This window comes from Oncorhynchus gorbuscha, linkage group LG08, assembly GCF_021184085.1.
Source record: "Oncorhynchus gorbuscha isolate QuinsamMale2020 ecotype Even-year linkage group LG08, OgorEven_v1.0, whole genome shotgun sequence".
In the NCBI taxonomy this organism is placed as follows: Eukaryota; Metazoa; Chordata; class Actinopteri; order Salmoniformes; family Salmonidae; genus Oncorhynchus; species Oncorhynchus gorbuscha.
Window position 1 is genome coordinate 63,899,127 of NC_060180.1, and position 27,580 is coordinate 63,926,706.

Below are 27,580 nucleotides of genomic sequence, written 5' to 3' on the forward strand. Positions count from 1 at the left end.
GGTAAAGCTATGCTTTCTACCATGTAGTCACAACATCCAAGCAGTGCTCGAGGGCAGTTTCACACTGGCAGTGCACTTGAAGGAATGCGGTAAACTTGTCTCATGACTTGACATTCGTTAAAGGTGAGTTTATATTTCGATTAAGAACTTTACTCAAAGTAATGATGATAATGATAGCCTACATTTATAACACAGTATGAAGTTCGTAACTTCTTCAATATTTACCTTTTAAAAGTGAGAGTAGTTGGTTGGCTACCTGTCCACATCAATTCTGCCGGTGCGCTAGCCCTGTTTATGCGCGGATGCACGGCGTCCTATATGGTGCTAGCGGTGCCCAAATTTTGTTTATGGCAGTGGTTTAGTGTAAAATAGGCTTCTTCGAGTAGCCTAGTCGATAGAAAACTGAGAGTAATTTTAAAAGAGTTAAATCGACGTAGGCTCATAGACCAAATGCTTTAAAACTCATCACTACACTTTTACAAATTGTCAATCAACTGCAGGCTATTGTGCTTTTTCATTATTATTATTTTTACTACAGGCTAATATTCAGTAGTATGCCTTTTTTTTGTTTAGACTAGATAATGTAAACAATCATACAGTGGTGGAAAAAGTAGCTAATTGTCATACTTAAGTAAAAGTAAAGATACCTTAAAGTAAAAGTGAAAGTCACCCAGTAAAATTATACTTGAGTAAAAGTCTAAAAGTACTTGGTTTAAAATATACTTAAGTATCAAAAGTAAATGTAATTGCTAAAATACACTTAAGTAGCAAAAGTAAAAGCATAAGTCGTTTCAAATTCCTTCAGCCTTCATTGTTGTCAGTCATTGTAAATAAGAATTTGTTCTTAATTAACTGACTTGCCTAGTTAAATAAAGGTTAAAATATTAAGCATACCAGAAGGCACACTCATCTGTTTTTTAAATGTACAAATAGCCAAGGGCACTCTCCAACATTTAGACATCATTTACAAACGAAGCATGTGTGGTTAATGATCCACCAGGTCAGAGGCAGTAGGGATGACCAGGGATGTTCTGTTGTTAAGTGTGGGAATTGGACCATTTCCCTGTTCTGCTAAGCATTCAAAATATAACAAATACTTTTTGATGTCAAGGAAAATATATGGAGTATAAAAAGTACAATATTTTCATTAGGTGAAATAAAAGTAGTCAAAAATATAAGTACTGAAGTACATATACCCTAAAAGCTACTTAAGTAGTACTTTAAACTATTTTTCCTAAAATACTTTTTACACCACTGAAATCATAGTAGTCAGCAGCACAAAAAAAGGTGTGTGTTAATTACATGGTAGTGAGCTAGAACGGTAAGGTAGGCTAAATGTATGGTCTTAGTCCTTGCTGGGGTATGGATGGGATCTAAAAAAGGACATTGAAATATTTCACATTTCTGCTGAACACAGTGTTGCATATCTCCAAATCTAACTGAGAATTGGGCAGGCTGTGATAATGGAGAGAATGTAGAAAATGTATAAGTCAGTTCAAATAAACTAATTGCATTGCAATAACCTATTTTTTGTTGACCCAAATCAAATATGGATTCAACGTTTCTGTATCATGACAAGAACTTATATATTGTACAAAAGCACTACTGTAATTTTTTTTTTTTTTTTTTTATTTCACCTTTATTTAACCAGGTAGGTTAGTTGAGAACAAGTTCTCATTTGCAACTGCGACCTGGCCAAGATAAGCATAGCAGTGTGAACAGACAACAACACAGAGTTACACATGGAGTCAACAATAAACAATAAACAAGTCAATAACATAGTAGGATGAAAAATAATCTATATACAGTGTGTACAAAAGGCATGAGGAGGTAGGCAATAAATAGGCCATAGGAGGGAATAGTTACAATTTAGCAGATTAACACTGGAGTGATAAATGATCAGATGAACATGTGCAGGTCGAGATACTGGTGTGCAAAAGAGCAGAAAAGTCAATCAAATAAAAACAGTATGGGGATGAGGTAGGTAAATTGGGTGGGCTATATACCGATGGACTATGTACAGCTGCAGCGATCAGTTAGCTGCTCAGATAGCAGATGTTTAAAGTTGGTGAGGGAGATAAAAGTCTCCAACTTCAGAGATTTTTGCAATTCGTTCCAGTCGCAGGCAGCAGAGAACTGGAAGGAAAGGTGGCCAAATGAGGTTTTGGCTTTAGGGATGATCAGTGAGATACACCTGCTGGAGCGTGTGCTACGGGTGGGTGTTGCCATCGTGACCAGTGAACTGAGATAAGGCGGAGCTTTATGATGTTTATGATGTAATGTTTGAAGGTGTAAACTGAAACATGTCCTGGAGGTCAATATGAATTCATGTTCAGGTAGCCTACCAGTTAGCGAGGCGACTCAGCAACTGGAGGGTTGCTAGTTCAAATCCCAGGTCAGATGGGAAAAATCTAGCGGAAAGTGAGCTGGCAACCTTAGCGTTGCTGGTATCAAATCCATGATGCCATTGCCTGCTCTTCCCCCACACCTCTCCAAAAAGATGTATTGTGCCTTTCGGAGGGGTTGGGTTAAAAGTGGAAGTAATATTTTGGTTGGACCTTGTGCAATTGACCAATAGTGATCTTAATTTCTTCTCCTGGACATTGATGTTGTCAGTGTCCTGTGTTCGTAAAATGTGTTTCCTATCCAATTTTATTCAGAAGGGTCTTCCAAATCTAGAGGTTGACTGGACACCTGATTCCCTCAAAGTACCGTGATTAGCTCCTGAAAGATGTCTTCTATAGATCCCTATCAGTACATTGTGGTAAGTAAACATTATCATGTTGTCATTGTCAGGACATTATAGACAGACAAATCATTTGACATTTTATATGTCCTGTTATCAAACTGTTACTGTGCTAAATGAGGCACACACAGCTAATCAAAGAGATAGATGAAGACATGTACACACACACATACGTCAGTGTTACTGACTGTATTAGTACTTCAGGCTGTTGTTTAAGCTGGTTAAATTCTATGAATGTACTGCTTGAGCTATTGGATATATTTTGTCCAGTCATTTGCATCCAGTCTGGACGCCTCCCAATCTGGGAAACAGAAAGACTTACTGGAAAGTCTCTGTTGTATGCTTCTGCAGGTGGAACACCAGTATTCCCATAAGTTCAAAGTGACTGTGGTACGAGCTGAGAAGGTGACCAAGGGTTCTACCCTGGGAGACTTTTGTGAGTTCCTCCATGTTCAAGATAACTCACTGTGTCCACATTACAGTGTTGTGGGTGTGTTTGAGAGATGAGGTGATGCACATAGAAGTGATGTTGTTTTCTCAGTGCCTATGGTTTTTCTCATGTTTAATCACACTGTCTGTGTGTGTGGTTGTGTGTGTATTTCTAAGAACAGTGGACACTCCAGACCCCTACGTGGAGTTGTTCATCCCAACCTCTCCAGACTCAAGAAAACGGACGCGACACATTGACAATGACATCAACCCCATATGGAACGAGACCTTTGAGTTCATACTGGACCCCAATCAGGAAAACACTCTAGAGGTTAACACATTGCACTACACTTTGAACTGAGCTACATTACACTACATAACCCAGCAAGCTAAGGTTAGACACCTTCAAGCATGATGTATTCTTTCTTTGCAGGAAGATAGTAACTTCAGTTATACTTTTGCTTTCAAGAAACCCTATGCTGGTAATCATCTATCAAGATAAATGTATTTTTTTGTATTTCATTGTTTGTGAATTTGCTATTTCAGTTGACATTGATGGATGCTAACTATGTCATGGATGAGACCCTGGGAACGGCCTCGTACTCCATTGCTAAACTCAAAGTGGGACAACCAGAAGTGGTTCCATTCCCCATTGGCAAGGTAGGTCAGTCTTATTCAATTGTATAGATTGCATAGAAAGCACAAGACAGTTGATGTTGTCCACATTGCCTCCATCAAATACATACTGTGTTACAGCACTAAACCCTGTCTAAAAACCTGGTCCTTGTCAATCTCAACAAAAACTTCCTACATCTTGTTTCCCCAGTTAACCAAGGTGTACTTGGAGATGTCGTTAGAGGTGTGGTATGTATAACTGACAATGGGTGCTTCAATTAGTTTTTAATTTTTAGCCGGGAGCATTGACGTCATTCTCTTTGTGGAGATTTAATCTAAAGCTTACTGACATATCAGTTTGTCTCCTTCATCTCCTCCAGTTCATCCACAGACCTGCGGTTCAGCATGGCCCTGTGTGACCAGGAGAAGCTGTTCAGACAGACACGCAGAGACCGGGTGATGCTGGGCATCAAGAAACTACTCAACATGGAGAAAGGACAACACCTCCCCACCTCATTAAGAGAGGTACGACCATAAACATAGTAGAAACTGAGGCCTTCTATGCATTTTTCGGTGTATCTCAAGTGTCAAATAGAGAATGGAGTTTTATTGCTGATTCAAAAGGGAGATATACAGACAAAATCAGCTAAGATGATTCACAATGACAGTAGTGATCTCTGACACGTGCCTTGTCATTTTGTGTATGTTTGTGTGCATATTTGTACGCCCACACATGTGTGTGTGCATGCATGTGTGCCTGTGTACGCGTGTGTGTCTATGCAGGTCCCTACAATTGCCATTGTGGGGTCAGGGGGAGGGTTCAGAGCCATGGTGTGTTTCTCTGGAGTGATGAAGGCTCTGTATGAGTCTGGAGTTCTGGACTGCGCTACCTACGTGGCTGGACTTTCTGGATCTACCTGGTTAGTAGGAACACTGCTTTCATTCCACTGTACTTATAAGATCATTGGAAAGCAACATACTTCAACTGTTTATAACTACCATTCCTACGCTAGTACGAAAACTGACCAAGTAATGACGTTATTATACACAGAAAGTGATTGTGTCCCCCTTGTTCCTTTCTCTTGCTCTCTCTCTCTCTCTGTCTCTCTCTCTCTCTCTCTCTCTCTCTCTCTCTCTCTCTCTCTCTCTCTCTCTCTCTCTCTCTCTCTCTCTCTCTCTCTCTCTCTGTCTCTCTCTCTCTCTCTCTGTCTCTCTCTCTCTCTCTCTCTCTCTCTCTCTCTCTCTCTCTCTCTCTCTCTCTCTCTCTCTCTCTCTCCCCCCCCACCAGGTACATGTCTACGCTGTACTCCCACCCTGAGTTCCCTAAGGGTAAGGGTCCAGGGGAGATCAACCAGGAGCTGATGAGGTGTGTGAGCAGTAACCCACTGAGGCTGCTGCTGCCCCAGAACATCAAGCGCTACATCAAGGCCCTGTGGAGAAAGAAGGCTGCCGGGCAGCCCGTCACCTTCACCGACATCTTCGGCATGCTCATCGGGGAGACGCTCATGCCCGGGGTGAGATATGGGTGCGATATCAGCAAATGTGATATCAACAAAGTAATGATATTAGTGTACCGTCTTCAATACCAGCCATTGTGTTCCCTTGACCGAGGTCCTAACCAGCCTTTATTATCAGTCAATTACATCTGTGTTTCTTCTTACTTCATTTGCACACACTGTATACAGATTTTTCTATTGTGTTACTGACTGTACGTTTGTTTATCCCATGTGTAACTCTGTGTTGTTGTTCTGCTTTGCTTTATCTTGGCCAAGGCGCAGTTGTAAATGAGAACTTGTTATTAACTGGTCTACCTGGTTAAATAAAGGTGAAAAAAAACAGTGACTTTGTCACAGAAGATGATCCAGCACCGCTGACAGACGGTTGCATTTAGGGATACCACTTTGCCATTGTCTGGCTCTTATAGTTCTTTGTTCACTTGTATTATCTGAGTGTTTCACACACGGTCTGTCCAGTGGCTTTACTACTGGTATCTATGACGTGAAGGATTTTGTGCTCCCGAGTGGTCTAAGACACTGTATCTCAGTGCTAGAGGTGTCACTGCAGTACCTGGTCCGAATCCAGGCTGCATCACATCTGGCCGTGATTGAGAGTCGCATAGGGCGGCACACAATTGGCGCAGCATTGTTTGGGTTTGGCTGGGGTAGGCCGTCGTTGTAAATAAGAATTTGTTCTTAACTGACTTGCCTAGTTAAATAAAGGTTAAAATATATATTATATTTTATATATATATATATATATATATATATATATATATATATATTCTGATCAGATGCGAATGAAGAATAGTCCATCAGAAGGGAAACCCACAATGTTATGTATACAAACTTCGGCTGGGCGATATGGCCTAAAAATCATATCTAGATTTTTTCAAATTCATGGGCGATTCAAAACAATATATATATATATATACACACAGTACCAGTCAAAAGTTTGGACATCTACTCATTCCACGTTTTTCTTTATTTTTAATATTTCCTACATTATATAATAATAGTGAAGACATCAAAACTATTAAATAACACATATGGAATCATGTAGTAACCAAAAAAGTGTTAAACAAATAAAAATACATTTTCAATTTGAGGTTCTTCAAAGTAGCCACCCTTTGCCTTGATGACAGCTTTGCACAGTCTTGGCATTTAACATATATTTTGATTTGTTTAACCCTTTTTTGATTACTACATGATTCCATATGTGTTATTTCATAGTTGATGTCTTCACTATTATTCTACAATGTAGAAAATATAAAAGAAAAGCAAAGAAATCCTTGAATGTGTAGGTGTGTCAACTTTTGACTGATACTGTATATATTTTTTAATTTTAAATGTTTTCTCTATATAAGCTTTGGAAATATGCCCTTTTAAAAATCTTTATATTTAAAGTCTAGCCAACTTGGATCTATTTGGTGCTAACAAGGTAGAACAGTTCAACTGTTACGAACACACCCTCTTGTCCGTCTGTTCACTTTGTTTAGATGTTGATGTCAAGTGGCCTACCTGGATAAGATTCTTATTTCTCAGAATGAAAACGAGTTGCCAATTTCTTATGTAACTGATTATTTTTATGCTCATTGCACATTTATAAAACAGAGACTAGTCAACTAGGACACAACACTATGTGGCTGCGCTCGACAGAAACTGAGCAATCATTTTCCATAATCATGTTCATTGATACTCCTGTTTTAATAGGGTCTGCTCCGTTCTAAATTTTGGGAGTTGAGACAAGGGTATCATTAGAAGGGGAATCGACAGATTCTGTTGAACTAAACTTCAAAAGCAAAGAGTGAGTTTGAAAGTGCTTGTTATCAGAGCAGAAGAAGTGCTATTTTGTATTTTTTGTTGTGAGTGGCACGGAGAGGGGCTTGGAATTAATCATATTAATTCTATAGATCGTCCAGCCTTACTACAAACCTCTGTTATAACTCTATTAGGACAGGGAACTCATGGTGACAGAGTCAGTGAGGTGCTTACATTTGATATAGGAATGTAGGAATCCATACACAACTATATCCATAAAGGCATACACAACTATATCCATACAGGCATACACAACTATATCCATACAGGCATACACAACTGTATCCATACAGGCATACACAACTATATCCATACAGGCATACACAACTATATCCATACAGGCATACACAACTATATCCATACAGGCATACACAACTATATCCATACAGGCATACACAACTGTATCCATACAGGCATACACAACTATATCCATACAGGCATACACAACTATATCCATACAGGCATACACAACTATATCCATACAGGCATACACAACTGTATCCATACAGGCATACACAACTATATCCACTTCACTTTTAAGTGTAAGAACAACCTCTCTCTCTTTGTCCAGAGGATGGACTTCAAGCTGAGCCACATGCAGAAGACTGTGAGCGAGGGTCAGAGCCCAATGCCTCTCTTCACCTGTCTGCACGTCAAGCCAGACGTCTCAGAACTCATGTTCGCTGGTAAGACCGAAAGGAAGACTCAATTTCAATGATCCACGTGTTACTAATGGGTTATTTTCTAACGCATGCATCATACTACCAGTTTAGAACAGATGGAAGGAAGTTCAAGCAAGGCATCTTTTTCAAGTACACTTCTTAAAGTGGTCTAACGCCTAGATGAGTCACCTCCCACGCTTTCGGTTGAGCAGATCCAGCTACAGGACTCATGTCTGCCTGAAATAAAGGGAAAGATAGGCAGACAACTTTGAAGCAGTATGCATCTTTGGAGCGGTACACTGCATGGCCTTCCCATTGTGGAGCCATGTGTCAATGTGAACATATACTATGTTTATGGCTGCATTTGTTTAATTGTATTTACTTTCCTGGATAATATGAAAATGGCCCAGTGAAACAGAACTGACTTTGGTGTTGGTTGGTTCCATCTGTCAATGTGTCACAGCTCCTTATCTGATGGGTTACCATTTACATCACTGTTTCTCAACCCTGGTCCTCCAGTACCCCCAACAGTAACCCTGGTCCTCCAGTACCCCCAACAGTAACCCTGGTCCACCAGTACCCCCAACAGTAACCCTGGTCCTCCAGTACCCCAACAGTAACCCTGGTCCTCCAGTACCCCCAACAGTAACTCTGGTCCACCAGTACCCCCAACAGTAACCCTGGGCAACTAATCATCAACCCCTCAATGAGCTGAACAAGGTGTGTTTGTCAAGGGCTACAACACAAATGTGTACTTTTGGGGGAACTGGAGGACCAGGTTTGGGAAACACTGACCCAAGGATGTAGCTAGTTAACTCTAACAGAAACTGTGGACCATGCACTGTTGTGTATCGTTAGTCACCCAATATTGGAATCATGGCATCAAGCAAATTAGATGTGACTTTGGAATCTTTGAATGAATGAAAGTACAAACAAATTAACGAATGAATGAACCAAGTTAATTTCTGAATGACTGCAGGCATGCATGTAATTTTTGTCATCTTTGCATTTGAGTCTGAGCCATTTGAATACAGGGTATTCACCCTGAATACAGGGTGTTTACCCAGGGCTAGTATCACGTCATAACGTTTGTGTTTGTGTGCTGTGTGTGTGTGTACGCGCCTGTGGGTGTGTGCACTGTGTGCGTGTTTGTGTGCGGGTGTGGAACATGTGGAATTATTGCGCAAACATTCCCATCGGTGTCAGTTTCACTAGTACAGATACTCATGCTGACCCATCTCTGTCTGACTCTGTCATCAAGGGAAACTGAAATAGACACAACAGTGAGTGACATTCATTCTAAAAAGGAGAGGACACACCTTAAAGATTCAATGGTTCACAGACACTTAGGTACAGATTGTAGACATGACAATGGTAATGCCTTGAAGTATTATGACTTGGAGCTGCGGCCAAAATATCACATCACAATATTTTATTTGCAATTTTGACAATATGCCTGTATTTTATGTTTCTAAATAAAATGTTTAAATGATTAGTGCATGACCCTAGAATGGCAACAAATCAATTCTATTTGATTTTAATAGGCTTTTTCCATGCTGACGGTTTTGTTCTCAACTAAATGAGGACAAAACGGACAGTGAAAGTAGTCCAATTTTTTAGTACTGTATAAAAATAAAATTTTATAGACTGTATTGTAAAAAAATATATATTGGTATGTGGGTACATACAGGAATACCGATATTCACAATATATCGCCGAGCCTTACTGGGAGTCAATTAATCAAAGTTCTTATATGGTTAAACATCAATGGGAAGGCTTCAATGTTTGGGTATTAATTATGATATTATAGTAAATTGCTTTGCATTGTAAGCAAGGGCCATAATGTGATATGGTTATAATAACCTTGTATTGGGTTAACTCAGCTAGTTTCCACCATTGGAAGGCTTCCGTGAGCTTGATACACAGTAGTAGCCATTTGAGCTAAAACACTGTCCCAACAATAAATGGAGTGAAGCTGATTATACAGCTGTCAGTCTGGTGTCACAAGGATAATTCTACAGTACAAAACCACTTATTGTCTGTATCATTATTAGTAGTAGATGTGTCATATTTCTCCTATTGTGTGTTTTGATGAGCAGACTGGGTGGAGTTTACCCCGTACGAGATTGGCATGGCCAAGTATGGTACCTTCATGTCCCCGGGCCTGTTTGGCAGTAAGTTCTTCATGGGCAGCGTGGTGAGACAGTACGAGGAGAACCCCCTGCATTTCCTCATGGGTAAGACTGGCTGCACATTCAGTACAGATGTAGGATCTTAATTTGAGCCTGGAAAATAATCATGCAGCAACAGGAAATGTGATTTATTATGCAGATTAGAATTAATGGACATTTTTGTAGGGGTTGATGTCGGGAAATTTCAAAATGGAAATTATAAACACCAGAAGCCTTTTTAAACCTCAAATACACTACGTTTTAAAATTTCCTGCATTGCTGGAAAGTTCTCCTGCAACAAGGTGATCAAATTAAGACACTATACACAGTACGATATGCACCTGAGCTTTCATACAGGCATACATACATGAGCACAAACTCACAAACATAGACTAGATACGCATTTCACTACATACACAAAGTTGTCTGCTGTGTCTCTTCTAGGGGTGTGGGGCAGTGCTTTCTCCATCCTCTTCAACCGGGTCATGGGGGTCAAAGGGACCACTGGAGGTAGCACCATGGAAGAGGAGCTTGGTAAGATTCTGACAAACCATTGTACAAAACCTACCTTTGTCTTTAAATAGATGTTCTGTGCGTGCGTACGTGCGCGTCATGTTTTCTGTTAGGACCGGCAGCATTTTAATTGACCATACATTTGACAAATGTACTATATGCATTGTGTGTGTAACCTGACTAGGGTGTCTACCCATGGTGCTCAGAATGACAAATCACATTTAGATTATGGTAATTCATCTTAACAGAACATGCAAATCGAGGATACAACAGTGTGGGTCCATACTGAATTCTGATGCACATTGCAGATGTTAGAATAACTGCCACATATACTTTTCCTCAACCGACAAGATGAGTAACAAGCAGCAAAATCACTAACCTATGTCAATCTACTATCTTCCATAGTAGTAAAGTTTACATATTCTATTGGTCAGCTTGTTATTCTGTGCGAAAAAGAAATGGCCTATTCCAAACACTCTGGGACAGTTTTTGGATGATAGATCCCAAATTCGTACAACCAGGTATCAAACTCATTCCATGGAGGGCTGAGTGTCTGTGGGTTTTCGCTCCTCCCTTGTACTTACCTGATTAGTTAAAGGTCACTAATTACTATGGAACTCCCCCTCACCTGGTTGTCTAACCAAAAACCTGCAGACACTAGGCCCTCCATGGATTGAGTTTGACACGCCTGCAGTAGGCCTAGGCTACAATTTTTTTTAAGCAATGAGGCTGATGCAAACGATCAGAACATTTAGCTTAAAATGTTACTAAACTATTATTTATTCACATTTGTAAGCGCAGTAATGCACAAAAGGCAGTAGGCTACGTGCGAATGTTCGTTCCATAATGCAGTTAGCGGGAAAACACTGTTGTCAAAAACTCACCGCACATGCGAGCAGTTTCATGTGACTGAGATTAAAATATCCATTCGAAATTAGAAAGAGGTGAGATCTAAAGATACAAGAACTAGCATGGGTTACTAAAATGACTAGGTTTGTGCCTTTGGCTACTGGACAATGAAAGAAAGTTGATTTGAAAACCAATAGAATGAGAGGAATAGGCTACTGGTTTCAATGGCATTTGGAAGTATTTTATAAAATAATTTCCTCCCATGATTCTATGGTCGGATTTTACTTTGAAGCAAGTCAAGACATGCCATGCCTATGTAGTAAAACGTTCAGGTTTCAAACATTGATGCACCAACATTACATTTTTGGCCGATATTTAAAATTTGAGCAGCCCTTTAAGCATTCTAGTACAGTTAAATAGTTAACACACACACATGGGTACAGTGGTCTAAGGCACTGTATTTCAGTGCAAGAGGCGTCACTACAGTCCCTGGTTCGAATCCAGGCTGTATCACATCCGGCTGTGATTGGGAGTCCCATAGGGCAGCGCACAATTGCTCCAGTGTCGTCCAGGTTTGGCCGGGGTAGGCCGTTATTGTAAATAAGAATTTGTTCTTAACTTCTGACTTGCCTAGTTAAATAAAGGTTACACACACACACACACACCACCCTGACCAAAAAGTTATTATGTTGTCATTTACAGTAATGGCCCCATTACCAGTAAAACATAATAAAAACCTATTTATCTCACTTACTTGCTGTGCTGTTTCATTCTTCATTTGTTCAGTCGTTTCATTCTTAACCAGGATTTCCCATACTATGGAACGCCGTTTGGGTCTTTGCATGTCAAATGACACTATTTGATGTGTCAAATAAGCTTGTTGACCAATCAGTACCTGAATATGACTTCACATAATAATTTAATGCGTTCATAAATTTTTTACGTAGTTGTTACACATTGATTACACCATCACTCGTATTTCATATGTCACAACGATTCATCGATACGTATGCTATGATGCTGGTAAAGTTGTCTTGCGCACCTACAGTGCTGATCATAAAAAAAAGCTAGCTAGCTCAATGTTCTTTCCCAAAAACATAGCAAAACAACATAATCTGTTTCAGTGTCATCATCTAAAATAACCCTAATTTATAAGACAGTTCTTATTTGATTAATGGTGGTCGGATCCATCTATGAGAAGTTAGCCACAATAAGGATTAGCCGCAATAGTGGACTTTGCGGTTAGCCTTCAAAAATAGTTAATAAAATCAACAAAAGACAATCATTTTTTAATTTGACAAAAATCTGTTGAAATAACGCAGGATGTATTATACTTTAGAATTGCATTGGGGCATACTTATTTCACTGTACAGCCATACGTATGGATTGTGGATCAATGACATGGGGTATCAGTCTACTACTCAGTGACACCCAGAGAACATTAGCGTTGTAGCTCTCATTGCGGGACTCTGAAACAACTTAATTGAGCTACATTTATTGTCAACCTATGTGTATTGAACATTGTTCCAGAGGAAAAACAATAGTGCATGGATGTTTTGGAGTCTGATAACTCTGAGGAGGATGTTGGGAAAAAATATATTGGGTATTGAGTAGACTGATACTCCATTTCATTGATCCCCAGGCCTTAGGTAAAGCTGTACAGTGCAATATGAATGTCAATACACACAATATGCTGACTGGGGTGGTGATTTCACACAGTCACAGTCCCAGGATAAGGGCTACAACGCTAATATTTGCGCAAACTCTTCACAGTTGTTTTCTGTGGGTGTCACCGAGTAGACTGATACCCCATTTCATTGCTTCACATTCAAACCTTGTTTAACATCTAGTGTAAATATGGCATGATTCCACAAATTCCACTAGTGTGCCTAATCCTTATTGTGGCTAGCTTCACAACACATAACCCGGTCTGGTCGAGTCTCACTAGCCAGGTGAAGCTACCTGGCTGTTTATAACGTTAGCTTTGGGCAACAGGGTTACGTAGCTGGCTAGTTATTTATTTTCATGACCTGAAGTTCAATTTCAATAGGCGAACAAAAAGTGGCTACCTAGCTAATACTTACTCACAAGGATTCCTAAATCATTGCTAAGACTAATGAAAATGACTGCTGTTTTTACTGGTCATTGTTTTCAGGCTGTTTTTTTGGTGCTAGCTAGGTACCCCAGAAGTTGCGGTCAAACAAATAATGTTTTATTACCATATTGTAAACACATCGTTTTGTGGCTGGTGTTTGCTTGTTTGCAGGCTTTTTGTACGGCAGTAATAGTAGTGGTAGCTAACACGTGCAAATTCAGAACACACAACATTCTATAATAGAACTGTGTTATTTGTCGTGTCAAATTAAAAGCTTATTTAACGCGTCAAATAGTATTATTTGACTTTTTTTTAAACAAATTTTACTCCCTTTACTCCCCAATTTCGTGGTATCCAATTGTTAGTAGTTACTATCTTGTCTCATCGCTACAACTCCTGCACGGGCTCGGGAGAGACAAAGGTTGAAAGCCATGCGTCCCCCGAAACACAACCCAACCAAGCCGTACTGCTTCTTAACACAGCGCGCATCCAACCCGGAAGCCAGCCGCACCAATGTGTCGGAGGAAACACTGTGCACCTGGTGACCTGGTTAGCGCGCACTGTGCCCAGCCTGCCACAGGAGTCTCTAGTGCGCGATGAGGCAAGGATATCCCTACTGGCCAGGCCCTCCCTAACCCGGACGACGCTAGGCCAATTGTGCGTCGCCGCATGGCCCTCCCAGTCGCGGCCGGCTGCGACAGAGCTTGGGTCTCTGGTGGCACAGCTAGCACTGCGATGCAGTTCCCTAGACCACTGCGCCACCCGGGAGGCCCGACATTTTTGACACACAAAGATCCAAAAGGCGTTTCATAGTATGTTGTGAAGCTAATAGCAGTGGCGCTATTACTGTGTAACTCCGGTAGTGCAACATGTGTACCTGTGCTCGAAAAGTTGACGAAAGCCAACATCACCCATGACAGAGAATGGTTGATTGTCAAGGGCATTGAATTCCATTATCTTGGCGTTAATAGATTTTGCCTTTGCGTTGTCTCACTGAAATTTTCTTACTCTTTCAAATGACTGCTCGACTTGTTGACTGCTCAATCCACACAGCAGGCATTGTGGGCTAGGTTAGGAATGCTGTGTTGCACGTGTAGCCCAAAAGTTTACGTGGCGTCATTACGTCATATAGGTATGTACGTCAGCTTTGTCATCGGTTTTGCACATTGGCATTAAACTAGACCAATACCGATGTTGTCAATTTTAGCTAATATCGGCCGATTCCGATATGTTCACCGATATATCGTGCATCCCTCGTTTCAAACAATTAAGTATTCCCTATGTTTTCAAAATGAATACTGCCTTCAGCTCATTGCAAAGTGGTGTATGACACGCTGGAGCCTGCCTACTGTTGCATATGTACATACGTATGTTTAAATGGCAAATGCAATTCAATTACCAATTGAATAGGCTAAAAAGCGTTATTTTGTGATAGGATTTTTTTCTTCTCCCAGACAATTGTCCGGCGGCAAATTGATTTTTCGGATTTTAATGTATTTATTATCCAAAAGAAAATGGAAACCATGGTGTGTGTGTGTGCCTGAGTGTGTGTGTGAGTGCGTGCATACCGTTATGTGCATGTTTCTCGGTGTCCAAATATAGATGTAGCAGTGGATAACCCTACTTCCACTGAATATCAGCTCATGAGTCATAATCAAGTTTCTAATCAAGTTGCTAATCAAGTTGAACCCTTTTACCATTGACACAGCATTTACCGGCATTACCTTCAGCCAGGTTAAGGGTTACATGATTGACAGTTTCTCAAATAAACAAAGTCACGTAGAACACTTGGGTAGCAGATAGAAATGATAACAACTTCCTCTGCCAGACCTAATGTGAAAGCAACTCTAATGGCACTTTAATGTCTTGCAAATACTAGCTGTTGGTAAGCACATTCACTGAGAACTCCATGGTAGTTCACAGTCACACCAATGTACAGTACTCTGGACAGTACTCTGAATGTTGTTGTGAAACTCCACAGGGAATGAGGAAGTCCAGTCAGCAAGCTCATACTGTGGATAGTGAGTCAGTTCAAGTTTTATTGTCACATGCTAAAGTACAGTGAAACGATTAAGTTGGATACTGAGTGAGGGTTTGGTTTTCACATGAATGTTGTCACTGTTTTTCAGAGCAAATAAAGCCTCAGCACATTGTGGGTGAGGAGACGCAGGAAAATGAGGACGAGCCAAGAAAAGGTACGGTCTACGAGAGAGAAAGGGTGTGTTGTGTGTCTTAGGGCTTTGGTAGTGACATCCCCATTTCCCCCCTCTCCTCATCCTCCTTTCATCCTCCCCTCCTCATCCCTCTCTCCTCATCCCCCTCTCCTCCATCCCCTCCAGCGGGTGGAACAGAAAACCAGGAGGCAGAGGAAGAGCTCCAGCGTAATGCCCAGGCCAGCTGGACCAGCAGGATGTTCACCTCCCTGGTGGGGGAGTCCACCCTCTTCAACACCCGTGAGGGCAGAGCCGGAAAGGTGCACAACTTCATGCTGGGGCTCAACCTGAACTCCTCCATGCCTTTCTCCCCCTTCAACAACAGATCATACACACACCACAACCTGGAGGAGGAACAGGATGCCGTCACAGGTCTGAGATCAGTTTAACGGGGGGTTTGAGTGGGTGGGTCAGCGGGTTAACAGCCAAAGGGTTTACAGTCTGTAACAAGTCTATCATCATGATTGTCTAAGATTGGAAAACTGTTAGACTGTTCAGACCCATTAACCCATCTCTATGTAGATGTGTAAAGGAATACATCAACTATCAAATCAAGGCTTTGAATGACTATTATAGACTATTTGTGAGAAAGGGTGATTGATTTGACAGATGATGACATTATTTATTGTCCCCTTACTGCGGTCCTCCTCAGACCCAGATGAGTTTGACCGCATCTACGAGCCGCTGGACGTGAAGAGTAAGAAGATCCACATAGTGGACAGTGGTCTGACCTATAACCTCCCGTACCCACTCATCCTGCGGCCGCAGCGTGGCGTCGACCTCATAATCTCCTTCGACTTCTCAGCCCGGCCCAGTGACTCCAGCCCACCCTTTAAGGTGAGCAACGCACACACATTCAAGCACGCACACAGAGACACACAAACTCATGCAGACAGGCACACACGTATGTGTTCTCTATATACAAACATACTGCACCCACACCCACATTTTAAAAATGATTTGATTCCACAAATTACATTACAGTCAAGAAGGATTCAAACATTTCATAGGTCATGGATATATGGACACTTATGGATACAGAAAGCAGTTTTTCTCCACCCAGCAAGGCTGCCCATGACAGCTGACACGGCGCAGTACCGCGCTATCTGCTTTGCCTTTTTCCTGTGCAGGCCTGCAATCTGAAGGCCACATACTGTCAGCCTATGTACAGTGCATTCAGGAAGTATTCAGACCCCTGCCCGTTTTCCACAGCCTTATTCTGAAATTGATTTAAAAAAACAATGTCCTCATCAATCAATCTCAGGTGCGTCCTGCTTCCATTGATCATCCTTGAGATGTTTCTACAACTTGATTGGAGTCCACCTGTGGTAAATTCAATTGATTGGACATGATTTGGAAAAGCACACACCTGTCTATATAAGGTCCCACAGTTGACAGTGCATGTCAGAGCAAAAACCAAGCCATGAGGTTGAAGGAATTGTCCATAGAGCTCAGAGACAGGATTGTGTCGAGACACATATCTGGGTAAGGTGCCAAAAAATGTCTGCAGCATCGAAGGTCCCCAAGAGCACATTGGCCTCCATCATTCTTAAAAGGAAGAAGTTTGGAACCACCAAGACTCTTCCTAGAGCTGGCCACCCGTCCAAACTGAGCAATCCGGGGAGAAGGGCCTTGGCCAGGGTGGTGACCAAGAACCCGATGGTCACTCTGACAGAGGTCCTCTGTGGAGATGGGAGAACCTTCCAGAAGGACAACCACCAATGCAGCACTCTACCAATCAGGCATTTATGGTAGAGTGGAAGCCACTCCTCAGTAAAAGGCACATGACAGCCCGCTTGGAGTTTGCACCTAAAGGACTCTCAGACCATGAGAAACAAGATTCTCTGGTATGATGAAACCAAGATTGAACACTTTGGTCTGAATGTCAAGCGTCACTTCTGAAGGAAACCTGGCACCATCCCTACGGTGAAGCATGGTGGTGGCAGCATCATGCTGTGGGGATGTTTTTCAGCGTCAGGAACTGGGAGACTAGTCAGGATCAAGGGAAAGATGATTGGAGCAAAGTACAGAGATCCTTGATGAAAACCTGTTTTAGAGCACTCGGGACCTCAGACTGGGATAAAGGTTCACCTTTCAACAGGACAACAACCCTAAGCACACAGCCAAGACAACGCAGGAGTGGTTTTGGGGTAAGTCTCTGAATGTCCTTGAGTGGCCCAGCCAGAGCCCAGACTTGAACCTTAACCTCTCTGGAGAGACCTTAAAATAGCTGTACAGCGATGCTCCCCATTCAACCTGACAGAGCTTGAGAGGACCTGCAGAGAAGAATGTGAGAAACTCCCAAAATACAGACGTGCCAAGCTTGTAGCGTCATACCCAAGAAGACTCAAGACTGTAATCGCTGCCAAAGGTGCTTCAACAATGTACTGAGTAAAGGGAATACTTATGTAAATGTGATATTTCCGTTAAAAAAAATAAGTTTTTTAAATATTGGCCTAAATTCCTAAAAAACTGTTTTTGCTTTGTCATTATGGGGTATTGTATGTAGATTGGTGAGGGAAAATGTTTTTTTTAAATCAATTTTACAATAAGGCTGTAACATAACAAAATGTGGAAAAAGTCAAGGGGTCTGAATACTTTCCAAATGCACTGTACGTGGCTGAGACTCCCAAATATCCACACTACAAGTTTGCACTGATAACCAAGGCTGTTCAGGCATGACAGGAGGTGCTGCTATTTCAACAACTTGTCAGAAAAGACCTGCTCCATGTAGGAGTCAAAAGAACAACGCATTTGCAAAATGAGCACCTCCCTCCGGGGCTCCCCCCACAACAAAATCTCTTATTTGGTTTGCAAGGAAACACATCATCAACATCAAACCAGCCTCCTCTGACAATAGAATGGTTGTGAATAAGCACTGTTACTCTCTGTCTCACCTCACTAGCTAATATAATAATAATAATAATATATGCCATTTAGCAGACACTTTTATCCAAAGCGACTTACAGTCATGTGTGCATACATTCTACGTATGGGTGGTCCCGGGGATCGAACCCACTACCCTGGCGTTACAAGCGCCATGCTCTACCAACTGAGCTACAGAAGGACCAGGCGGTCATGTCTAACTATGTATAAGTCCTTGTATGAACGACAACCAGTAACAACATGTGAAACAGACTCTTTCATTTGATTCATGTTTATACAACATGATACAAAATGGATTGGATATACAAGCTCATTTTAGCTCTGCACAACAATATATTTAGACCAAGATTTACTCTGTTTTACAAAGACATTTGAGAATGTAATACATCTATATGAAATACCATTTTTTACGAGTGTGTGTGTGTGTCCGTTTATTGACTGTTTTCTGTCTGTTCTTCAATCTACTGTTCTGTGTGTGTGTCAAGGAGCTCCTGCTAGCTGAGAAATGGGCTCGCATGAACAAGCTTCCCTTCCCAAAGATCGACCCCAAAGTGTTTGACCGTGAGGGCCTCAAGGAGTGTTATGTCTTCAAACCCCGCAAGGAAGACAAGTGCTGCCCCACCGTCATCCATTTTGTACTGGCCAACATCAACTTCAGGGAATTCAAAGCTCCCGGTGAGGACTGGTGAAACTGGGATACTACTGTATGGCTGTAGGATCAGGGAAAACTAGACTGCATCTGAAATGGCATCCTATTAGTGCACTACTTTTGACCAGAGCCCCTTGGCCAAAGGTAGCCCATAAACTACAATGTGTTATAATGTGTTGTAGGCTATAACTTTGTCCCAGAGTTTTTCATGGTGAGCTTAGATGGTTGGGAAAAATTGAAGGTCCTAGTTATGATCTATAGACAGGTTGCCTGAAAACAATGCTGAAGGCCATGTGGCCCCAGCGTTGTAGTGGGCCATATGCACTACTCTCTGTAGTGCCTTGCGGTCGGAGGCTGAGCAGTTGCCATACCAGGCAGTGTTGCAACCAGTCAGGATGCTCTCGATGGTGCAGCTGTAGCACTTTTTGAGGATCTGAGGACCCATGCCAAATATTTTCAGTCTCCTGAGGGGGAATAGGCTTTGCTGTGCCCTCTTCACGACTGTCTTAGTGTGTTTGGACCACGATAGTTTGTTGGTGATGTGGACACCAAGGAACTTGAAGCTCTCAAGCTGCTCCACTACAGCCCCGTCGATGAGAATGGGGGTATGCTCGGTCCTCCTTTCCCTGTAGTCCACAATCATCTCCTTTGTCTTGATCACGTTGAGGGAGAGGTTGTTGCAAAACATGGCCAGGGTTCTGACCTCCTCCCTATAGGCTGTCTCATCGTTGTCGGTGATCAGGCCTACCACTTGTGTCATCAGCAAACTTGATGATGGTGTTGGAGTCGTGCCTGGCCATGCAGTCATGAGTGAACAGGGAGTACAGGAGGGGACTGAGCACACACCCCTGAGGGCCCCCGTTTTGAGGATCAGCATGGTGGATGTGTTGTTACCTACCCTTAACACCTGGGGGCGGCCTGTCAGGAAGTCCAGGATCCAGTTGCAGAGGGATGTGTTTAGTCCCAGGGTCCTTAGCTTAGTGATGAGCTTTGAGGGCACTCGGGTGTTGAATGCTGAGCTGTAGTCAATGAATAGCATAGGTGCGTAGGTGTTCCTTTTGTCCAGGTGAGAAAGGGCAGTGTGCAATAGAGATCGTATCATCTGTTGGGGCAGTATGCAAATTGGAGTGGGTTGAGGGTTTCTGGGATAATGGTGTTAATGTGAGCCATGACCAGCCTTTCAAAGCACTTCAAGGCTACCGACGTGAGTGCTACCGACATGAGTGCTACGGGTCGGTCGTCATTTGGTTAACTATTTATTTATAAACTACTTAGCAGTTGCATGGATATCATGTCACGACTATACTAATATAGCAAAAATCCATTAGCTAGCTAACCAACAACTGTAACGATGTATTTGAAAGACAGCAAGTGGTCATTGTGCAAATGTATTTGTTTATTATAAGAATTTGGAGAAGAAATATAGCTTACATGTTGCCATTAATCCTTTGATATTGAGCCAACCACATCTGTTTTGCCTCAAGGGTTGCGACACACATCGGTTTTGTTACTTAAAACTTCTTAGGGCTGCAATCCCGTTAACGGGATGATATGACAGCAGCCAGTGAAAGTGCAGGGCGACAAATTCAAAACAACAGAAATCTCATAATTAAAATTCCTCAAACATACATGTATTTATACCGTTTTAAAGGTAATCTTGTTGTTAATCCCACCACAGTGTCCGATTTCAAATATGCTTTACAGCGAAAGCACCACAATCGATTATGTTAGGTCACCACCAAGCCACAGAAAAACACAGCCATTTTTCCAGCCAAAGAGAGGAGTCACAAAAAGCACAAATAGAGATAAAATGAATCACTAACCTTTGATAATCTTCATCAGATGACACTCATAGGACTTCATGTTACACAATACATGTATGTTTTGTTTGATAAAGTTCATATTTATATAAAAAAATTGGAGTTTACATTGGCGCGTTACGTTCACTAGTTCCAAAAACATCCAGTGATTTTGCATAGCCACATCGATTCAACAGAAATACTCATCATCAATGTAGATGATAATACAAGTTAAACACATGGAATTATAGATATCTCCTTAATGCAACCGCTGTGTCAGATTTAAAAAAAAAAACTTTACGGAAAAAGTAAACCATGCAGTAATCTGAGACGGCGCTCAGAAAATTAATCAAATTAGCCGCCATGTTGGAGTCAACAGAAACCAGAAATGACATGATAAATATTCCCTTACCTTTGATAATCTTCATCAGAATGCACTCCCAGGAATCGCAGTTCCACAATAAATGCTTGATTTGTTCGATAATGTCTGTTATTTATGTCCAAGTAGCTACTTTTGTTAGCGTTAGGTACACATATCCAAATGCTTGTGTGTTTGGACAAAAACTTTGGACAAAAACTTCAAAAAGTTATATTACAGGTCGAAGAAACATTTTAAACTAAGTATAGAATCAATCATTAGGATGTTTTTATCATAAATCTTCAATACAGTTCCAACCGGAGAATTCCTTTGTGTCTACAGGAGCAACGGAACGCAGGGCGATATCATGTGGAATGCGCATGACCAGGAAATGGCTCTCTGCCAGTAAGCTGACTCATTCAGCTTGTATTCAGTCCCACAACACAGTAAAAGCCTCATTCAAGTTTCTAAAGACGGTTGACATCTAGTGGATGCCCTAGGAAGTGCAACTTCATTCATATCCCAATGTGAATTCAATAGGGCCTGAGTTGAAAATCGACCAACCTCAGATTTCTCACTTCCTGTTTGGATTTCTTCTCAGGTTTTTGCCTGCCATATGAGTTCTGTTATATTCACAGACATCATTCAAACAGTTTTAGAAACTTCAGTGTTTTCTATCCAATAATCCAATAATAATATGCATATATCAGCAACTGAGACTGAGGAGCGGGCCGTTTACTCTGGGCACCTCTGGGCACCTTTCATCCAAGCTACTCAATACTGCCCCTGCAGCCATAAGAAGTTTTAACGACTCATCTGTCTATTGCTACATTAACAACTGCAATGGCTTCATCATCTTCCTCTATTCCATGAATGGGATTTATGTCAGAATTGGTGGATGTTGTCATGGTAGCTAGGTGAAATCCCACTGGTGACTTCATTTGGATCTTTCCCTATCACTAGGGAAATGAGAAGAGGAAACAACTACTGTTTATTGGGACATAGGCCTACAGTATACGTGGAAAGGACAGCAGGGCTGTTTAAGCAATAAGGCGCAAGGGGTTGTGGTATATGGCCAGTATACCACGGCAAAGGGCTTGTTTCACACTGCGGAGTCCCTGGATACAGTCCTTAACCAAGGTATATTGGCCATATACCACAAACCCTCAAGGTGCCTTATACCTTTCATAAACTGGTTACCAAATTAAACTGTTGTCTCAAAGAAATGTTTAGTCTGCTGTTTAAAATTAAACTTTCTCACATCACATATTTACACCTCCAAGGTAACTGCTCATCAGATAAAACGGCTTCTCGTACCTAAACTTCACTGTCTTATTATCAAATTAAAACTTAATTATTACTGTAAAGACTTATCTCATGACTTAAAAAGGGTATTTTAGGTATTGACTCGTTGTTCATTCCATCTCTATGGGATATGGCTTACTACGTATCTGATTTTTTTTAAATCCACCTATTGCAGAATTCCAACCTATAGTAGGACACTGTTGTTTAAACATGTAGGATGCCGACTCTCCTTCTCCCCCCACTCTGTCTCTTAACTTACTTTCAGCAAAATACTATCTTTGAGATTTTATCCTCTACCAATTCCACTCTATCTTTCCGTTTCAGTATCTGCCATTGTTTCGTCATCTCTACACAGACGCTGGAATTTATTTACTGACATAAGCCAGTCACCTCTGTCATTGTTTTTGTTTTTTACTGTCTTTCTGATTTATATTTTAGTGAGTGAGTTGTAAAGATTATATGTGCATTAAAATAACAACAACCACTTATTTTTGTATTATCCATCAGGAGTCCCTCGAGAGACAGATAAAGAGAAGGAGTTTGGTGACTTTGATGTCTTCGACGACCCCGAGAGTCCGTACTCCACGTTCAACTTCCAGTACTCCAACCAGGCCTTCACCCGCCTCCACGACCTCATGGAGTTCAACACGCTCAACAACATCGAGGTGCGTGTCACACACACACAAACAAGCAAATGCACGTAGTGATGCACGTAGTGATGGGCATTTTTTAAAAATTGACTGCGAGTACTCACATTATTTTATTTAGAGTACTCGAGTACTCAAATAATACAAATTTAAATTGAAAATTGAACTTAAAGCCCGCACTGGAAAGTAATATGTGCCTATTTATCATTAGACCTAACTTGTATGATGCTTGGCTTGGTTTCTTTTGTGTTGTGCCCTGCAAATGCACATGTACAAATGGAACACTCGAGTTAAAGCAAATGAACGTCCTCAATTTATTTATTTTTTAACTATTCTGGAACAAAATGTCACTTTCTCATTTCCCCATCAAATCTCTGTGTATCTCACCACAGCCTGGTGTTGTTGACAGTGTGTAACTGCTGCTGTGATGGAGAGCCAGAATGTGATATACATGTGTTTATTATTAGCCTGTAGTATGTGATGTATGATCTGTATTTTCAGTGCTGTATTTTCTCTGTTCTGTTTCCTCTATCATCTTATGTTGGTCTCTCCCCCTCACCCATCTCTTTCTCTCCCTGTCACCCTCTCTCTCTTTCTCTCCCTCTCTCTCTATTTCTCTCTCTCCTTCTCTCTCTCCCTCTCTTTCTTCTCTGTCTGCTGTAGGTGATCAAGGATGCGATAATGGACAGCATCAGCCAGAGACGGGAGGATCCCTCACGCTGCTCCGTCTCCATCTCACTCAATGAGATTGAAAACAAGAAGTTCTTGAAACGGAACGTCAGCTCAGCTAAGCTTCCCATATAACTTCACCAGAGACACCTTTCTATATCCATGACAAGACATGGAGGTTAAGTTTTTTGATAGAACAAAACGTTACAGCTCTAAGAACAGATAAGAATGGTAACCAACCTATCCTTGTAGCTGCAAAGCTTATCTCTGTTTGAATGGAATATAAGCCTCACTTCAAGCTAGCCTGGTCTCAGACCTGTTTGTGATTTCTTGCCAACTCACGACAATGGCCATGGGAGTTTGAAAGACAGTACAAACTGATCTGAGACCAGGGTGACTTAAAGCAACTATGCAGCCTCTTCTTTTGAGCTCTGTATGACTATTGTTTGGGAGAGGATGCAGCACATCTTGTTCTGTATATTCCTGGCCTAGCATCTGGGGTGGTGTGGTTAATCTTTAAACGGGTCGCTCACTCTCTCACACACACACACTCCATGCCTTCATGCAGCAGGCAGAGGAGAGAGGAGAGATCACACCTGGGAATGCATGTTTGTGTGAAGGCCTGCCTAGCGATGCAATGTATCTCGGGCAGGGGCCAGTCTAGGCGTGGCGTTGTCAAGGGATGAACATTTACTTCTAAAACGGATTTTACTGACTCACGTATTTGCTGCAGATCCAAACTTGAAATATCTGTAGTTGAATTAGAATGACTCCTTACCAATGATATTTTCTTTATGCCTTTCTAACTATCTTTACCGGTCTCTTGTTCCCTTTTCATCTATTTATTAGTATTTTGTTCCATACATACTGGGGAAGGGTGTTTGGTCTTTTGCTTTATCGTGGAAACATTGCTGAGATTTAGTGCAACCTTGTCTCTGTTGCAGCAGATGGGAGAAAATAGCGTGTTTTCTTTATCACACTGTGCCTGTACTCTCCCGTCTAGGATTTTGAACCCCAGTCTCCCGGCCCCCGTGTGACAGGAGGGGATACTGACCATTATACTAATGAGGAGCTCAGGCTTGCAAGTCCACAGCTCCGCCTCTAAAAACACTCCTTCTGTAAGGCAATCTGTGAAATTCTATTGGCACCCACATTCTGCCTAGGCAAGCGTGCTATTCACAGCATTTACACAATGGAGACCTGGCTCTCAATTCCTCCTTCCTCTTCTCCCTCCTCCAGACTGTAGAAGAGAAGTGGGGGAAGGGATGATGGAATGTCTCCTCCCCTCCTTTCCCCCTGTTTTACCCAGTGGGAGAGAAGTAGGGGATGTCTGGGGAGGAGTGTTAGCTCACTCCTCCAGGGGAAGGCCTGGCTGAATGGCGTGATGTGAGGGTGAAAAGGCATGTGGGGAGTTGAACAAACCTAGAATTTCTCTGAGGCTGGCAAGTTGAAATGGGCACGCAACACACAGGAAGCTCATTACACACACATTCCATGTTGGGATGGCCCTATGCTATAGACAGTGTCTCACAAAGGATCATCTTCCTTTGGGTTGCTTTTACAGTGCCTTGCAAAAGTATTCATCCCCTTGGCATTTTTCCTATTTTGTTGCATTACAACCTGTAATTTAAATGGATTTTTATTTCGATTTCATGTAATGGGCATACACAAATAGTCCAAATTGGTGAAGTGAAATGAAAAAAATGACTTGTTTCAAAAAAAAATCTGAAAAGTGATGCATGCATATTATTCACACCTTTTGCTATGAAGCCCATAAATATGGTATAGTGCAACCAATTACCTTCAGAAGTCACATAATTAGTTAGATTGCACACAGGTGGACTTTATTTAAGTGTCATATGATCTGTCACATGATCTCAGTATACATCTGTTCTGAAAGGCCCCAGAGTCTGCAACACCACTAAGCAAGGGGAACCACCAAGCAAGCGGCACCATGAAGACCAAGGAGCTCTCCAAACAGGTCAGGGACAAAGTTGTGGAGAAGTACAGATCAGGGTTGGGTTATAAAAAAAATATCAGAAACTTTGAACATCCCACGTAGCACCATTAAATCCATTATTAGAAATTGGAAAGAATATGGCACCATAACAAACCTGCCAAGAGAGGGCCGCCCAGCAAAACTCACAGACCAGGCAAGGAGGCAATTATTCAGAGAAGCAACAAAGAGACCAAAGATAACCCTGAAGGAGCTGCAAAGCTCCACAGAGGAGATTAGAGTATCTGTCCATAGGATCACTTTAAGCCGTACACTCGACAGAGCTGGGATTTACGGAAGAGTGGCCAAAAAAGCCATTGCTTAAAGACAAAAATAAGCAAACACGTTTGGTATTCGCCAAAAGGCATGTGGGAGACTCCCCAAACATGGAAGAAGGTACTCTGGTCAGATGAGACTAAAATTGAGCTTTTGGCCATCAAGGAAAACGCTATGTCTGGCACAAACCCAACACCTCTCATCACCCGAGATCCTATCCCCACAGTGAAGCATGGTGGTGGCAGCATCATGCTGTGGGGATGTTTTTCATCGGCAGGGACTGGGAAACTGGTCAGAATTGAAGGAATGATGGATGGCACTTAATACAGGGAAATTCTTGAGGGAGAAATAGTTCACTCTTCCAGAGATTTGAGACTGGGACGGAGGTTCACCTTCCAGCAGGACAATGACTCTAAGCATACTGCTAAAGCAACACTTGAGTGGTTTAAGGGGAAACATTTAAATGTCTTGGAATGGCCTAGTCAAAGTACAGACCTCAATCCAATTGAGAAACTGTGGTACAACTTAAAGAATGCTGTACACCAGCGGAACCCATCCAACTTGAAGGAGCTGGAGCAGTTTTGCCTTGAAGAATGGTCAAAAATCCCAGTGGCTAGATGTGCCAAGCTTAAAGAGACATACCCAAAGAGACTTGCTGCTGTAATTGCTGCAAAAAGTGGCTCTACAAAGAATTGACTTTGGGGGGGGGGGGGGGTGAATAGTTATGCACGCTCAAGTTTTCTGTTTTTTTGTCTTACTTCTTGTTTGTTTCACAATAAAAAAATATGTTGCATCTTCAAAGTGGTAGGCATGTTGTGTAAATCAAATGATACAACCTCCCAAAAAATCCATTTGAATTCCAGGTTGGCAACAAAATAGGAAAAATGCCAAGGGGGGTGAATACTTTCGCAAGCCACTGTAGCTACTCTGCCACTAGCCCTATCATGCAACTAAGTGAACCCATACCTGTAGAAGGGTTGACCCCTTATTTACAGTGCATTCAGAAAGTTTTCAGACCCCTTGACATTTTCCGAATGTTACGTTACAGCCTTATTCTAAAATGTTTTTTATTTTTTATTATCCTCATCAATCTACACACAATACCACATAATGATAAAGTGAAAACAGGTTTTTACATTTTTTTGCATGTTTAATCAATTTAAAAAACAGATACCTTATTTGCTATGATACTCTAAAATAATCTCAGGTGCATCCTGTTTCCATTGCTTGACATGTTTCTACAACTTGATTGGAGTCCACTTGTGGTAAATTAAATTGATTGGACATGATTTGGAAAGGCACACACATGTCTATAAGGTCCCACAGTTGACAGTGCATGTCAGAGCAAGTCATGAGATTGAAGGACTTGTCTGTAGAGTTCTGAG

The 27,580-nt window shown here is 41.6% G+C and overlaps 1 protein-coding gene across 3 annotated transcripts; it reads left to right on the forward strand.

Moving 5' to 3' along the window:
- The first annotated feature begins 41 nt into the window (after positions 1 to 41).
- On the forward strand, positions 42 to 25,832 carry LOC124040975 (cytosolic phospholipase A2-like). 3 transcript variants are annotated; one of them, XM_046358121.1, is made up of 18 exons: positions 42 to 123; positions 2,661 to 2,764; positions 3,098 to 3,182; positions 3,358 to 3,506; positions 3,722 to 3,835; positions 4,002 to 4,039; positions 4,171 to 4,315; positions 4,574 to 4,710; positions 5,079 to 5,304; positions 7,679 to 7,793; positions 9,869 to 10,006; positions 10,385 to 10,474; positions 15,527 to 15,592; positions 15,737 to 15,982; positions 16,263 to 16,447; positions 18,982 to 19,171; positions 23,115 to 23,272; positions 23,918 to 25,832. In XM_046358121.1, exons 2-18 carry the CDS (start codon positions 2,732 to 2,734, stop codon positions 24,056 to 24,058), a joined length of 2,256 nt encoding a protein of 751 aa, XP_046214077.1. In that variant the 5' UTR covers positions 42 to 123; positions 2,661 to 2,731; the 3' UTR covers positions 24,059 to 25,832. The 3 variants fall into 3 exon arrangements, with proteins under 3 accessions (XP_046214077.1, XP_046214078.1, XP_046214079.1); XM_046358122.1 differs by having other exon boundaries at positions 70 to 123; positions 2,664 to 2,764; XM_046358123.1 differs by lacking the exon at positions 42 to 123 and having other exon boundaries at positions 2,742 to 2,764; positions 3,353 to 3,506.
- The last annotated feature ends 1,748 nt before the right edge of the window (positions 25,833 to 27,580 follow it).